This window comes from Heterodontus francisci, chromosome 15 (assembly GCF_036365525.1).
Source record: "Heterodontus francisci isolate sHetFra1 chromosome 15, sHetFra1.hap1, whole genome shotgun sequence".
In the NCBI taxonomy this organism is placed as follows: domain Eukaryota; kingdom Metazoa; phylum Chordata; class Chondrichthyes; order Heterodontiformes; family Heterodontidae; genus Heterodontus; species Heterodontus francisci.
Window position 1 is genome coordinate 87,401,556 of NC_090385.1, and position 16,220 is coordinate 87,417,775.

Below are 16,220 nucleotides of genomic sequence, written 5' to 3' on the forward strand. Positions count from 1 at the left end.
ATACAACAAAATATTTTATGTTGTAAATAACTGGGAATAAGAAGTTCAAAGGAAGGAGAACTAAGGTAATTTATCAGTGGAGAGATAAGTAGTGTTGTAAACGTATTTCTGAGGTAAGCATCTTTCAGGATCAGTTTGGTATGAAATATTTGACTTGGTGTCAGTCCTGCGTCATACTTCCAAGAATTTTTCTGTATTACAATGCATCACACTCAGGATCCTGACTACTCAACATCAAAACCACCAGAGATCTACTAGTCTTACATTAACTAAATGCACTTGTGTGAGAGTGCGTGTTACCATAATTTGAGCAGGTTCGTCCATTTTATGCACTCACTATCTCTATGCGTCATCCATTTACAAGTCAGCGTGTGACATCCTCCACTTGAAATGTAATCAATCTCGGTCATGAATAGGCTGGTTTGAAGAAAGAAAACATTAATGCAACATCTATGCACTCTAGTATTTAAGGAAGTAAAGTTTGCAGATTAGTGATAATTAGTGGGAGTTTCACCCTAATCATGTTCCTGCTACATTGCTTTTGCGGAGGAAATTATATATAAGATTGGAATTCATTATAGTTGGTACATCAACAATAGCTAAAGGCCGTGTACCGACGCCAAGTAAGTAGCATGTTATCACAGAATAACATTAGTTACAGCGCAGAAGGAGGCCATTCGGCTCATCATGTCCTCACCAACTCTCCGAATGAGCATTTCACCTGTCATTCCCTCGCCTTCTTCCCGTAACCCTGCACATTCTTCCTTTTCAGATAACAGTCTAATTTCCTTTTCAATGCCTCGATTGAACCTGCCTTCACCGCATTCTCAGGCAGTGCATTCCAAACCTTAAACACTCGCTGCGTGAAAAAGTTTTTGTTGGTTTTAAAATTGTTTGAGATTTTCGAACATGTGCCTTAAAGATGGATATATGTGTAAACACAACATTTCTTAAGGGGTCGTTTGCTCGCTTGTCTGCATTTTTTTTTATTCAGTTCACTCAAACACCTGCATTTTGAAGGAATTACACCCTAAGTGTTAAACTGTTCGTTTCGCTTTACAGAAGTTGAGGCGTCGGCAATATAATTTAACATCGCCCCTTTTAACTGGGTGTTTTTTTTTTCAATTTGAATTTTTCCAACTGACGGTGCCAGCTTCGATGTTAATACCGTGCCGCCTTTTCCCAGGATTTACCCACCTTGTGTTTCCCGGGCAATCTCTGTTGGGGCAGCAACGGATGAACAGGACCGTGGTCCCAGATTTACAGCTGCCAGCCTCCAAAGAACAGTTGGCGACCCAGCAATGTGCATTTATCGGAGGTCCTGCAACCAAATGTGACAAGGCACATGTGCAGGAACGGCTGCAGCATGAACGTGGGACCTGCCGCTCGACTTCTTCACCTAAAGATGTCATTTTCTGTTCTGGAAAGTGAAATGTGCAGCAGCTACTAACAGACATGGGCCAGAATATCTGTATATATTTAGCAAAATCAACTGCAACTTGCCTTGATTTGAGTTGCTGGCTGTGTACATCGTATTGTTTTCACACAAGACCTGTCGTTGCAGACTCAGGTATCGACATGTACTTCCGTTTGTAAGTCTAAGTGAAAGTTCCAGGTACTGTCTTTGTGCAATCCCCTACAACCCGCGGCTCGATCTCCTTTGAAATAACCCGGGCAACGCCCGCCACCCTCTTATCGACTTCGCGGGTTTGCAGGCCGTTGCCCGTCTGTGTGCTCACCAACAGAAGCTAAAAGATAGTTTGGGAATAGCAGGATGTGAGTGAAAGTGACAAGTCCTGACTTTGCATATTGCGCTATTTCCGGCGCACCGTGGCTGAGGTTACTGCAGCCAGCGTGCAAGCTGCTGCCAACATCTTCGACGGATCAGTGCGGTGGAGCCACAGGGCTTTTCTCAAGCCTCCAACACCACCCCCCATCACCACCACCTCCTCCACACACACAAACATCTGGATTGCACGATGACACCCAGTTCGTTCTTTTCTTCAGCCATGCTTTGAAAGATCTGCTGCCCTCCTCGCCTTCTCCCTCCTCCCGTTTCTGCCTGGCGTGCAGTACGAGAAAAACTGGTCACCCATGGCTTTGGTTATGGAACCCATCAGCAAGTGGACGCCCAAGCAAGTGGTGGACTGGATGAAAGGTACTTAGATTTCGTGCATCGCTTTTAAACTGGATTTGAAATTAGCGGTGGCGTGACTCTAGCCTCAGTATTTGTTATTTTTGCTTTACATTTACAGATTCTGAGGAGAGACTATGGGGAAGGGGAAACACAATCTTGTCTAGTAAAATACATAGGCAGTAACAACCAACCTGGCCCATACGAGTATAGGAAAACCATAGAGAGTAACGCATTGGAATCTGGGTATCACAATCGTCCAAATTGTGTTAAACTATATTCAGGATTCCCACTCCCCTCAGCCTGTGTCTTTTGAATATCATATTTGTTAAAGAATGACTTGAATACGGTAAGAATCTAAAGGTTGTTTCTATTCAGGACGCGAGTGCACTTGTCCGTTAGGCTCTGCTTATGTGTAATGCAGCGATGCGGTATGGATTGGATGCAGTACTGCTTCACAAGCCGCGACTGAGTTGCTGTTTGTAAAATACAGGGCAGACGGGGGGATCTCCGCCTTCATAGTCATCGTCCTCTGTTTGTTCGGCTGACAGTTGCTTGTTCGGCTCACAGTTGTACTAATATGTATTCTGCATTCGCGGTTACATATCTCTCTGCCTCTCCTTTTCACTTCACCCCTCCTCCCGTTAATCGCGATTCACATCAGGCCAATGCAGCGATTGCCAAATACGGAAAATGCCATCCCCGAGCAAACTGATCAACTGCAATATTTATTCCAGGACTCGCGAAAAGCAGATGCAGTTGATGTTACAGCCTGCTTTAGAAGGTTTTGAAGGAGCTTTTAATAAAACAAACAAGCACCCAATGTGGGCATATTTTCTGCGCTAGTTATGGGGAGGGTCTCCCCTTGGAGTTCGTGGTCTTGCATTCATTGGTCTAGTGGTCCCACCACTTCTCGTTTGGCCTGAAACGAAAATTCCAATTTCCAGGAAGGGTGAGGACTGAGTTGGGACGGTTAAGTTTTGTATTCGTCTGACTATAAAGTGTTAGGAACTCGGTGCCCTGAAACACGCCTGGCGAGGAATTACGTACTCCTTCAGTACGAAAGCTAAACGGGGTCCAAAATTCTGCTGTGGGTAATGTATAGTCCTCTTAAAACGTTGTATTTAAAAATCTTAAATGGAAAGAATCAATGGCGATTCGTCAGTTACACAATCAATAACATTCCCTATCAGTGAATGCCAAAACAGAAGGAAGGTACGGAATCCTTCACAAACTAGTTACTGGATTCCGTCAGCATGGAAAAGTCGATGATCCAGCATAACTTTTCACTCATCCATTATACTTTTTATGTATTTTTTCATAATGTTCATTTCGGATGGGTTTCAAAAGCCTGTATATCATAACAACGCTGCAAGCTTTGTCGGAAAGGCCACATGTATTCCATGTATTTCCCGCCTATCTATCGCACCCCGACATTAATTTATTCATTGCATGTATATAGTTAACTCTTCCTTCCAATAGGAACCGTAATTCAGCATTGTAAAGCCAAACTCGAAAATAGGTCGAATAACTGCATATTCCTAATTTCCATGCGGTGTTTCCCATTCATGTTTTTACTGATTTTTTTTTGTCACGAGACTGATGAATCATCCTGCACTCACCCACGTTTGGAGACCGAAACGGGGATTCTCCTTTGGCTCAGTAATGAGGTGCAACCCGAGAATAAGACTAGGCTACACAAGGCTATAGAAACTTAAAGGAAGCACACAGTTGACCAAGAGTTCTGTGCAATTTTTCTGATGGCTGGTGTACACACACATCTACCCACTCACCACATTCGTTGCATATTCCAGACACAATTGTCCGCGATAAGTAAGCAGAAATAGCTTGGAAATATATATTTAAAAAAGTGCTGGAAATACACAGTACGGCAGCTCAGATTTGTTCATATCTCGCCAGCGGCAGTTTTAACTGGAACTAAAACGCATTTACGTGCGATTAGCATGTTGTAATTTCTCTTTCATTATCAATGTCTATGGCGTCTCCTGTCTCTTTTCCTCTCCTCTCACCGAGAGAACGAGTATCGGTATCTACGCCCCTAGTGCGGCTACCTCTGCATCCCAACTTCTTCAGGACAGTAACAATTATATTGGCATTATTTATCGACATACTTTAATTGATAATCGTTCAAAGACAGATCGTGGGGTGACATTTAAGGAAAAAAAGGAGACATGCACTTCCCCTGGAAATGTGAATGACACTTGTAAATTGTAGCGCTGTAACGAGCAAAACGGCACGTTGGTACGATGGACTATTTTTCAATTTAAATATGAATCTTAGAACGATTTGCAGTTTTGACGAACTATACTGGAAGTGATTGTATCTCAGATCCAGATGGTGTTTGCTTTGTTTCCAGTAGATTCTCTCTGGGTACTTATACCTGAATGCAAACATACTTGCTGTACACAGACACGCGCCAAGAAATTGGCTTCTTTCCAAAAATTCTTGTCGGGGTGTGCGTAGCCGGGGATGAGACGTGAACCAATTCGGTCGGAAAAGCGACCAATTGTGCTGCGGAAATAACCGATCAGCTTGGTCTTTCCCCCCTGTGTGAACTTGTCATATTATTCCCTGACTTTAGTCGGCTGGAAGAGAGTCGAGCCAAGCCGATCTGAACTACCCTGTGGCGTCTGCAGTCCTGTTAACATTCAGCTCACTCTTGAGGTTTGCCTGCATCTTCCCATCACAGAGCACGATCTGCCGCTACCGCTGCTCATTGCTCTTTAAAAAAAATACTCGGCGGCAGGATCGGCTGGGAAAGAACCAATGTGTCACAATGGCCTTAATTTTGTTTTCTGTATTCCTCACGGTCAAAATGTAAGATATGGAGAATGACACGCTCCATTCCCAATAAAGACATGGATTAAAACAGTTGGGAACTGCAGCTCCCTGGCGGCGATGAGTCACAACTGACCTCCTCCCTTCTCGGGCAATCCCTGTCGTCCCCCTGCTGGGTAAATAGATTCGATGTGTGTGTGTGTCTGTGCGGAAAATTTTATGGGAAAATCAGGGATATTCCGAACGTTTGCTCTCTCCTTCCCTTTCAAAAAATAATAAATATTCAATCTGTTTTCTAAATCAATTCTTTACAATTCCATCGAACTGCTGCGGACTTCAGCCCGACAGAAAACAAAAGCGTTTCTCCTTGTTTCACCTTCTGTAAGACACAATTTCCACCCAACGCTACAATGGATAAGTACATACTAAATGCAACTGAACCTTTCACCTCGAAAGCGGAACCTGCCCTTTAACCTCTGCAGTTTTGTTTGCGCCACTTGCACATTTTACGGGGCCTTTCATCCAATTAAAGAAAATAACCGCGCATTTCTTACAATTACGAAGCATCTGCACGTAAAGGTTGTACTGTTAACCTGCAATAATGTGCGTCTTGTTTTATGCTTCGGTTTCTTTGCTATTAGACTGAATTGTCAATATTGGAAAGTGAATTCCTGTAAATGGTCCTTCCAGATTCAGGAGAACACGATGTTGACATGGAATATCACGTGGTTGACCGAATACATCGTACCTTCGTTTTTGTTCATGTGCGTCAGTTGTTACTGGAGACACAGAAAGAGAGAGGCAAACTCTTATCCAGAGTGGGTGTCAGTGCTCAAACATAATTAAGGATATCTCTTACGAACATATGAATTAGGAGCAGCAGTAGGCCACTCGGCCCCTCCAACCTGCTCCGCCATTCAATAAGTTTGTGGCTGAACTGATTACTCCACATTTCCACCCATCCCTGATAACCTTCCACCCCCTTGCTTATCAAGAATCTATCTACCTCTGCCTTAAAAATATTCAAAGACTCTGCTTCCACTGCCTTTTGAGGAAGAGAATTTCAAAGATTCGCGACCCTCTGAGAGAAAAAGTTTCTTCTCATCTCTGTCTTAAATGGGCGACCCCTTATTTTTAAACAGTGACCCCTAGTTCTAGATTCTCCCACAAGGGGAACCATCCTTTCCACATCCACCCTGTCAAGACCCCTCAGTATCTTATATGTTTCAAGCAAGTCGCCTCTTACTTTTCTAAATTCCAGCGGATACAAGCCTAGCCTGTCCAATCTTTCCTCGTAAGGCAGCCTGCCCATTCCAGGTATTAGTCTAGTAAACCTTCTATGTAATGCCTCCAATGCATTTATATCTTTCCTTAAATAAGGAGAACAGTCCTGTACACAGTACTCCAGATGTGGGCTCACCAATGACCTGTATAGCTGAATCCCCTTGCGATAAACAATAGCATTCTATTAGCTTTCCTAATTATGTGCTGTACCTGCCTACTAATGTTTTGCGATTCATGCACTAGGACACCCAGATCCCTCTGCGTCTCAGAGATGGAAAAGAACTAGCACTGGGGGAGGATCCAGATATCATGATCCATGTAAGAACCAACAACATAGACAGAACTAGGAATGAGGTTCTGCTGAGGGAGTTTGAGAAGCTGGGTTCCAAATTAATAAACAAAACCTCAAAGGTAATAATCTCTGGATTACTACCTGAACCTCATGCAAATTAGCATAGGGTCAAATAGAAAAGAGAGTTGAATGTGCGGCTGAAAGAGCCGTGCGGGGGACAAGGTTTTTGATTCGTGAGACACTGGCACCAGTACTGGGCAAAGAGGGAGCTGTTCTGTTCTGACAGGCTCCACTTAAACTGGCAAATGGAATAACTAGAGCTGTTTATATGGCTTTAAACTAAACAGGTGGGGGAAAGGTTAAGGTGAGGAGAAATTTATAAATCTAAAGAGAAAAGTCAAGGACATAGAGCAGTGTAATGATTTAGGTAAAGACAAGCAGAGTGTGACAAGAGACAGAGGATTTAACAGAAACTGCTTCAGTGATTATGTCAAATTAGGGATGGTAAAAAGTTATAATTAAAGGTGCTTTATCTGAATTCCCTAAGCATTTTTGACAAGATAGATGAATTAATGGCACAAAGAGAGATGAATTGGTTTGCTCTAATAGTCATTACAAAGACATGGTTACATGGTGACCAAGGTTGGGAACTAAATGTTCCAGGGTACTTGATGTTTTGAAAAGATAGACACAATGGAAAAGGGGGGTGGTGGGGTGAGGTTGGGGGTGCGGTTGCAGGGTGTAGCCCTGATAATAAGGATGGCAGAAAAGCAGTAGTGAGGAAGGATCTTGGCTCGGAAGATTAGGTTGTAAAATCAGTATGAGTGAAGATAAGAAATAACAAGGGAAATAAGACTAGTGGAAGTAATTTATAGGCTTCCTAACAGAGTATTAATCAAGAAATAAGAGGAGCTTGTTGGGAAAGTAACACAATAATCATGGAGGACAATAATCTTCATATAGACTGGACAAATCAAATTGTCAATAGTAGTTTGGAGAATGAGTAAATGGATTGCATTCAAGACAGTTTCCTAGAATAATACATCAGGACACCAACCAGGGAACAGGCTATTTTAGATCCTTTCTTGTGCAATGAGAAAGGGTTAATTAGTAACATCATAGTAAAGGATCTTGTGGGAAACAATGATCATAATATGATAGAATTTCACATTGAGTTTGAGAGTCTCAAGCTGAAATACAGCCAATAACAGGTGGGAGGCAGTGACATAGTGCTATTGTCACTGGACTAATAACACAACAGCCCAGCATATTGCTTTGGTGACATGGGTTCAAATCCCAGCATGATAGGAAATTTAAATTCAATTAAAAACTAGTCTAATAATGGCCATGAATCCTTTGTCGATTGTTGTAAAATTCCTTACCTGATCTACCCTCCATGTAATTCTAGACCCACAGTAATGTGCTTGACTCTTAAATGCCCTCTGAAGCAGCCTAGCAAGTTACTCAGTTGTATCAAATTATTACAAAGTCAATACAGAATGAAACTGGACAGACAACCTGGCATCAAGTGAGGCACTGAAGTAACAAGGGCAAACCCAGCCCTGTTGACCATGCAAAGTCCTCCTTACAAAAATCTGGGGGCTAGTGCCAAAGTTGGGAGAGCGGTCACGCAGATGAGGCAAGCAGCAGCCTGACATAGTCATATGCACGGCATCAAACATTACAGACAATGTCCTAGACACTACCATCACCATCCCTGGGTATGTCCTGTTTCACTGGCAGGACAGACCTGGCAGAGTAGTATACAGGCAGGAGGGACTGGCTTCCTGGGAATCCCCAACATTGACTCTGTGCCCCATGAACTCTCATGGCATCAGGTCAAACATGGGCAAGAAAATCTCCTGCTGATTACTGCCTACTGACCCCACCCCCTTGGCTGATGAATCAGTGTTTCTCCATGTTGAACATCAGTTGGAAGAAGCACTCAGGGTAGCAAGGGCACAGCATGTACTCTGGGTAGGGGACTTCAGTGTGGCTCAGTAGCACCACAGCTGGCTGAGTCATAAAGGACACAGCTGCTAGATTGGGTATGTGGCAGGTGGTGAGGGAAAAACATACTTGACCTCGTGCTCACCAATCTGCCTGTTGCAGATGCAGCTGTCCATTATGGTATTGATAGGAGTGACCACTGCACAGTCCTTGTGGCTACACACCCTAGATCATGTTATGTGGCACTACCACTGTGTGAAATGGAATTGATTTTGAACAGATCTAGCAACGCAAAACTTGGCATCCATAGGGCACTGTGGGCCATCAGCAGCAGCAGAATTGTACTCAACCACAATCTGTAACCTCATGGCCCGGCATATCCCCCACTCTACCATTACCATCAAGCTGGGGGACCAATCCTGTTCAATGAAGAGTGCAGAAGGGCATGTCAAGAGCAGCACCAGGCATAACTCAAAATGAGGTGGCAACCTGGTGAAGCTATAACCCATGACTACTTGCATGCCAAACAGCGTAAGCAGCATGCGATAGACAGAGCCAAGCGATCCCACAACCAACGGATCAGATCTAACCTCTGCAGTCCTGCCACCTCCAGTCGTGAATGGTTGTGGACAATTAAACAACGAACAGGAGGAAGTGGCTCCACAAATATCCCCATCCTCAATGATGGGGGAGCCCAGCACGTCAGAGCAAAAGATAAGGCTGACGCATTTGCAACAATCTTGAGCCAGAAGTGCCGAGTGGATGATTCATCTCGGCTTTCTCCTGAAGTTCCCAGCATCGCAGATGCCAGTCTGCAACCAATTCAGTTCACTCCACGTGTTATCAAGGAATGACTGAAGGCACTGGATACTGCAAAGGCTATGTGCCCTGACAAAGTTCCGGCAATAGTACTGAAGACCTGTGCTCCAGAACCTGCCATGCCACTAGCCAAGCTGTTCCAGTTCAGCTACAACACTGGCATCTACCCAGCAATGTGGAAAATTGCCTAGGTTTGCCCTGTACACGAAATGCAGGACAAATACAATCCAGCCAATTACCACCCCATCAGTCTACTCTCAATCATCAGCAAAGTGATGGAAGGGACCAGCGATAGTGCTATCAAGCAGCCCTTGCACTGCAATAACTTGCTCGCTGATGCCTTGTTTGAGTTCCACCAAGGCCACTCAGCTCCTGAACTCATGACAGCCTTGGTTCAAACATGGACAAAAAAGCTGAACTCAAGAGGTGAGGTCAGAGTGACTGCCCTTGACATCAAGGCAGCATTTGACCGAGTATGGCATCAAGGAACCCGAGCAAAACTGGAGTCAATGGGAATCAGGGAAAACTCTCCACTGGTTAGAGTCATACCTAGTGCAAAGGAAGATGGTTGTGGTTGTTGGAGGTCAATCATCTGAGCTCCAGGACATCATTGCAGGAGTTCCTCAGGGTAGTGTCCTAGGCCCAACCATCTTCAGCTGCTTCATCAATGACTTTCCTTCACTAATAAGGTCAGAAGTGGGTATGTACATTGATGCTTGTACAATGTTCAGCACCATTTGTGACTCCTAAGGTACTGAAGCATCCCATGTCCAGATGCAGCAAGACCAGGGTAATATCTGGGTTTGGACTGATAAGTGGCAAGTCACATTCGGGTGACACAAATGCTAGGCAATGACTATCTCAAACAAGGGAGAATCTAACTCTCTCCCCTCGACATTCAATGGCATTACGATCGCTGAATCCCCCACTATCAACATCCTAGGGGCTACCATTGACCAGAAACTGAACTGGAGTAGCCATATAAATAGCATGGATACAAGAGCAGGTCAGAGGCTAGGAATCCTGCGGCGAGAAACTCACCTCTTGACTTCCCAAAGCCTGTCCACCATCTACAAGGCACAAGTCAGGAGTGTGATGGAATACCATCTACTTGCTTGGGCCCGTGCAGCTCTAACAACACTCAAGCAGCTCGACACCATCCAGGACAAAGCAGCCCGCTTGATTGGCACTCCATCCACAAACATTCACTCCCTCCACCACCGACACACAGTGACAGCAGTGTGTAACATCTACAAGATGCAAGGCTCCTTAGACGGCACCTTCCAAACCCGCGACCTCTACCACCTAGAAGGGCAAGGGCAAAAGATGCATGGGAATACCACCACCTGCACGTTCCCCTCCAAGCCACACACCATCCTGACCTGGAACTATATCGCCATTCCTTCACTGTCACTGGGTCAAGATCCTGGAACTCCCTTCCTAACAGCACTGTGGGTGTACCTACATGGACTGCAACGGTTCAAGAAGGCAGCTCACCACCACCTTCTCGAGGGCAATTAGGGATTGGCAATAAATTTTGGCTTACCCAGCGACGCCCACATCCCATGAAGAAATAGAAAAAAACATAGATATGGCAGGCGAGTTGGGTAATGTAGATTGGGAAATCAGATTAAAAGGTATGATGTTAGGAAAGCAATGGTGAAAATTTAAAAAAATACGTCATCTTTCTCAATGAATATACATTACATTGGGAAAAAAACTCAATGGGAAAAATGATTCATTCTTGGATAACCAAAGAGGTTAAAGAATTTATTAGCTTAAAAGAAGAGGCTTATAATCTTGCGAAGATGGGTATTTATCTGAGGATTGGGTGAATTTTAGAAACTTGGAAAGGATAACTAAAAAATTGATAAAGAAGCAAAAATGGAATATGAGAGTAAACTAGCAAGAAATATAAAAACAGATTGTAAGAGCTACTACAAGTATCTAAAAAAGAGAGTAGCAAAAGTAAATGTGGGTCTAAGGCTAAGACAGGAGAAATTAAAATGGAGAGTAAGGAAATGGCAGAGGCATTAATCAAATATGTTGTACCTGTCTTCACAGTGGAAGACACAAAAAATCATATCAGTAATAGTGGGGAACCAATGGACTAATGAGAGTGGGAACTTGAAGTAATTAATATCAGTTGAGAAAAAGTACTGGAGACATTTATGGAAGAAAAAGCTGATAAATCCCCTGGACCTGATGGCTTCCATCCTTGAGTTGTAAAACAGATGGCTGCAGAGATAGTTAATGCATTGGTTATGATCTTCCAAAATTCTCTAGATTCTGGAACAGTCCCAGTGATTGGAAGGTAGCAAATGTAAGACCGCTATTCAGGAAAGGAGGGAGAGAGAAAAGAACAAGCAACAGACCAGTTAGCCTGATATCAGTCATCAAGAAAATGCTGAAATCTATTCTTATATTTTTCTTTTTTTCCATTCATCAGATGTGGGCATTGCTGGAAAGTCCAGCTCATCTCTAATTTCCCTTGAGGAGGTGCTGATGAACTGCCCTCTTGAACCACTGCAGTCCACATGGTGTACATACACCCACAGTGCTGTTAGGAAGGGAGTTCCAGGATTTTGACCCAGCGACAGTGAAGGAATGGCAATATAGTTCTAAGTCAGGATGGTGTGTGGCTATGAGGGGAACTTGCAGGTGGTGGTATTCCCATGCATCTGCTGCCCTTGTCTTTCTAGTTAGTAGAGGTCGCGGGTTTGGAAGGTGCTGTGAAGGAACCTTGGCAGGTTGCTGCAGTGCATCTTGGAGATGGAAGTGGTACCACGGCACTTAAAAAATCAGAATGTGATTGGGCAGATTCAACATAGTTTCATGAAAGGAAAATCGTATTTAACAAACTTCAGTTCTTTGAGGATATAACTTGCAGGGGAGATAAAGGGAAATATTAGATGAAGTGTGTTGGGATTTTCAGAAGCTATTTAAGAAGGTGCCACGCAAAAGTGTATTGCACAAGATAAGGGTTCACCGGATTACAAGTAATATATGAACATGGATAGAGGATTGGTTAGAGGACAGAAAATAGAGTCATTTCCAGGTTGGCAGGCTGTCACTAGTGAGTTGCCACAAGGATCAGTGATGGGGCCTCAGCTATTTACAATCTATATTAATGACTTAGACGAAAAGACAGACAGTACTGTATCGAAGTTTGCTGACTATATAAAGTTAGGTGGGAAAGTAAGCTGTGAGGACATATTGGGCTGGATTTTAAAGCCCCTCCGCACTCAGGAACAGTGGCGGGGGGGGGGGGGGGGGTGGGTGGGGGGGGGGCAATGAAGACTGGTGCGGCGGAGACCCGCCACTGACCCCGACGGCTGCAGGCCCCATGCCGATCTCATACGAACATATGAATTAGGAGCAGGAGTAGGCCACTCGGCCTCTCGAGCCTGCTCCGCCATTCAATAAGTTCATGGCTGAACTGATTAGTCCACATTTCCACCTACCCCCGATAACCTTCCACCCCCTTGCTTATCAAGAATCTATCTACCTCTGCCTTAAAAATATTCAAAGACTCTGCTTCCACCGCCTTTTGAGGAAGAGAGTGCCAAAGACTCACAGCCCTCTGAGAGAAATTTTTTTTTCCTCATCTCTGTCTTAAATAGGCGAGCCCTTATTTTTAAACAGTGACCCCTAGTTTGAGATTCTCCCACAAGGGGAAACATCCTTTCCACATCCACCCTGTCAAGACACCTCAGGATCTTATATGTTTCAATCAAGTCGTCACTTACTCTTCTAAATTCCAGTGCATACAAGCCTAGCCAGTCCAATCTTTCCTCATAAGACAGGCCATCCATTCCAGGTATTAGACTAGTAAACCTTCTCTGTACTGACTCCAACGCATTTACATCCTTCCTTAAATAAGGCGACCTGTACTGTACACAGTGCTCCAGATGTGGCCTCACCAATACCCTGTATAGTTGAAGCATAACCTCCCTACTTTTGTATTCTCGGCGGTGGCAGCGAGGCCACTCGGCGACAGGACTCCCATTTCAATATGTAAATTAATTTACTTACCTGATTTAATGAGGGTCCCGTCATCTCCTTACTTGCTGCACCAATCTTCATTCGGGTGGCCGTCAATGCCGCGCCTTCGAATCCCCCTTTGGGGAAACGTGGCGTGACATCTGTGCAATGGGAGAAGTATTTTTTTCTCTGTGTGGGAGGGGGGAAGTGGGGTAACAATGATACGGTTTTGTTGGGTGGGGGGCTGATGGGAAGGGGTAAAGGGAAAAGTTGCCAAACTTTCCAGGGGGAAAGGTCAAATTCTCATTATTCCAATTCCGGGATGGGGTGGGGGGGAGGGCCCAAATGCCTGCAAATTCCATGGGGCCGGGGTGGGGGGGGGGGTGGTGAGAAAATGAATAAACAGGTTATTTAATTCTGTGTTTTGGTTATTGAACTGTCCTGGCCCTTTAATTTTTAAATCTCCATTTAGGGCTGTAATCCCTTTATAAATGGTGCCGGCGCATGAGCATTGGCATTGGATGCCTTTGCCAGAGACAGCTTGTCCACCCCCTCCACGTCATCGCAGGGGGCGGGTGCCGGGGCCATGCAAATGAGTTGCCACATTTGAAATCACGGCGGCTCTGTGACGCGGTGCTCGTGTGGGTGGGCCGCATTTTTTCACGTCCGCCGCCTACTTTGGCGGTGGATTCTTAAAATGCAGCCCAAGGAATCTGCACAGGGATATAAACAGGCCAAGTGAGTGGGCAAGAAGGTGGCAGATGGAGTATAATGGGGAGAAATGTGAGGTTATTCACCTGATTGGAGTAGAAAAACAAAAGATACTTTAAATGGCGAGAAACTTTTTAATGTTAGTGTTCAGAGGGGTTTGGGTGTCCCTGTACATGAAATGCAGAAAGTTAAAATGCAGGCACAGCAAGCAATTAGGAAGGCAAATGATGGGCTACCCTTTATTGCAAGGGGCTTGGAGTAGAAGAGGTAGCAAGTCTTGCTACAATTGTACAGGGCTTTGATGAGACCATACCTGGAGAACTGTGTACAGCTTTGGTCTCTGTACCTAAGGAAGGATATGCTTACCTGAAAAGCGGTGCACACAGATTCACTAGATTGATACTTGGGATGAGAGGGTTGTCTTAAGAGGCGAGATTTAGTAGAATGGACCTATACTCTCTGGCATTTAGAAGAATGAGAGGTGATCTCATTAAAACATATAAGAGACTGAGAGGGCTTGACAGGGTAGATGCAGAGAGGCTGACTGGTGTGTCTAGAACTAGGGAGCATAGTCTCAGGATGTAGGTTCAGCGATTTAGGACTGAGATGAGGAGAAATTTCTTCACTCCGAGGATTGTGGATCTTTGGAATTCTTTACCCCGAGAGAGCTGTGGATGATCAGTCGATGAGTATATTCAAGACAAAGATTGACAGATTTTTGAACTGTAAGGGAATTGAAGGATAGGGAATTGGGTGGGAAAGTGAAGTTGAAGTTGAAGATCAGCAATAATCCTGTTGAATTGCAGAGCAGGCTCAAGAGGCCATATGGCCTATTCCTACTACTTTTTCTTATGTTGTGATTATGACAGGAGTCTATTCCTGGCAGCTTTGCAACATTTGAAAACAGCCAGCAATGTTCCTGGAATTCGTAAACTGCACTAGTTGGACCCACTACTTACTATAGTGATGTAACATTTTGTCCACTCCTACCCATTGCTTGCAATGATGTTGCATGGTATTTTATTGAACTACGTGAGGATGATTTCAGAACGTAGGGGCTGGAGTAGGCCATTCAGCCCATCGAGCCCGCTCCGCCATTCAGTTAGATCATGGCCGATCATCTACCTCAACACCACTTTCCCATGCTATCCCCAAATCCCTTGATGTCATTGTTATCCAGATACCTATCGATTTCTGTCTTGAACATGCTCAATGATTGAGCTTCCACAGTCCTCTGGGGTAGAGAATTCCAAAGATTCACCACCCTCTGAGTGAAGAATTTCCTCCTCATCTCCATTTTTAATGGCCTACCCCTTAATCTGAGACTATGTCCCCTGGTTCTAGACTCACCAGCCAGGGAAAACATCCTATCCGCATCCACCCTGTCGTGCCCTGTAAGAATTTTGTAAATTTCAATAAGATCACCTCTCATTCTTTCAAACTGTAGAGAATACAGGCCCAGTTTCCTCAGTCTCTCCTCATAAGACAATCCTGCCATCCCAGGGATTAGTCTGGTGAACCTCTGTTGCAGTCCCTCTATGGCAAGTATATCCTTCCTTAGATGAGGAGACCAAAACTGTACACAATACTCCAGGTGCAGTCTCAACAAGGCTCTATACGATTGCAGCAAGATTTCTTTACTCCTGTATTCAAAACCCCTTGCGATGAAGGCTAACATACCATTTGCCTTCCTATTTGTTTGCTGCACTTGCACGCTAGCTTTTAGTGACTTGTGAACAAGGACACCAAGTCCCTTTGCACATCAACATATCCCAACTTCTCATTATTTAAGAAATACTCTGTCTTTCTGTTTTTCTAACCAAAGTGCGTAATTTCACACTTATTTTGTGTCATCAGCAAATGTTGAAATATTACATTTGGTCCCCACATCCAAATTATTTATATAGATTGTGAATAGGTGTAGCCCCAACACTGATCCTTGCGGTATCCCACTAGTAAATGCCTGCCATCCTGAGAATAACCTGTTTATTTCTACTCTCCGTTTTCTGTCTGTTAACCAATTCTTGATCCAGACCTGTATATTACCCCTAATCCCATGTGCTCTAATTTTGTTTACTAACCTCCTGTGTGGGACCTTATCAAAAGCCTTCTGATAATCCAAATACACCACATCCACTGGTTCTCCTTTATCTGTGCTACAAAGAATATCCTCAAAAAACTCCAGGTTTGTTAAACATGATTTCCCTTTCATAAATCCGTGTTGACTCTGCCCAATCATATAATTAT

General features: G+C 44.2%; 1 protein-coding gene across 1 annotated transcript in view; it reads left to right on the forward strand.

Annotated features, from left to right (window-relative positions):
• Positions 1 to 2,094: 2,094 nt before the first annotated feature.
• si:ch211-26b3.4 (connector enhancer of kinase suppressor of ras 2) overlaps positions 2,095 to 16,220 on the forward strand; it is an 867,895-nt gene continuing 853,769 nt past the window's right edge. Inside the window, exon 1 of the mRNA XM_068047793.1 lies at positions 2,095 to 2,158. Within this exon, the coding sequence (XP_067903894.1) occupies positions 2,095 to 2,158 (64 nt within the window). The remainder of the gene's footprint in view (positions 2,159 to 16,220) is intronic.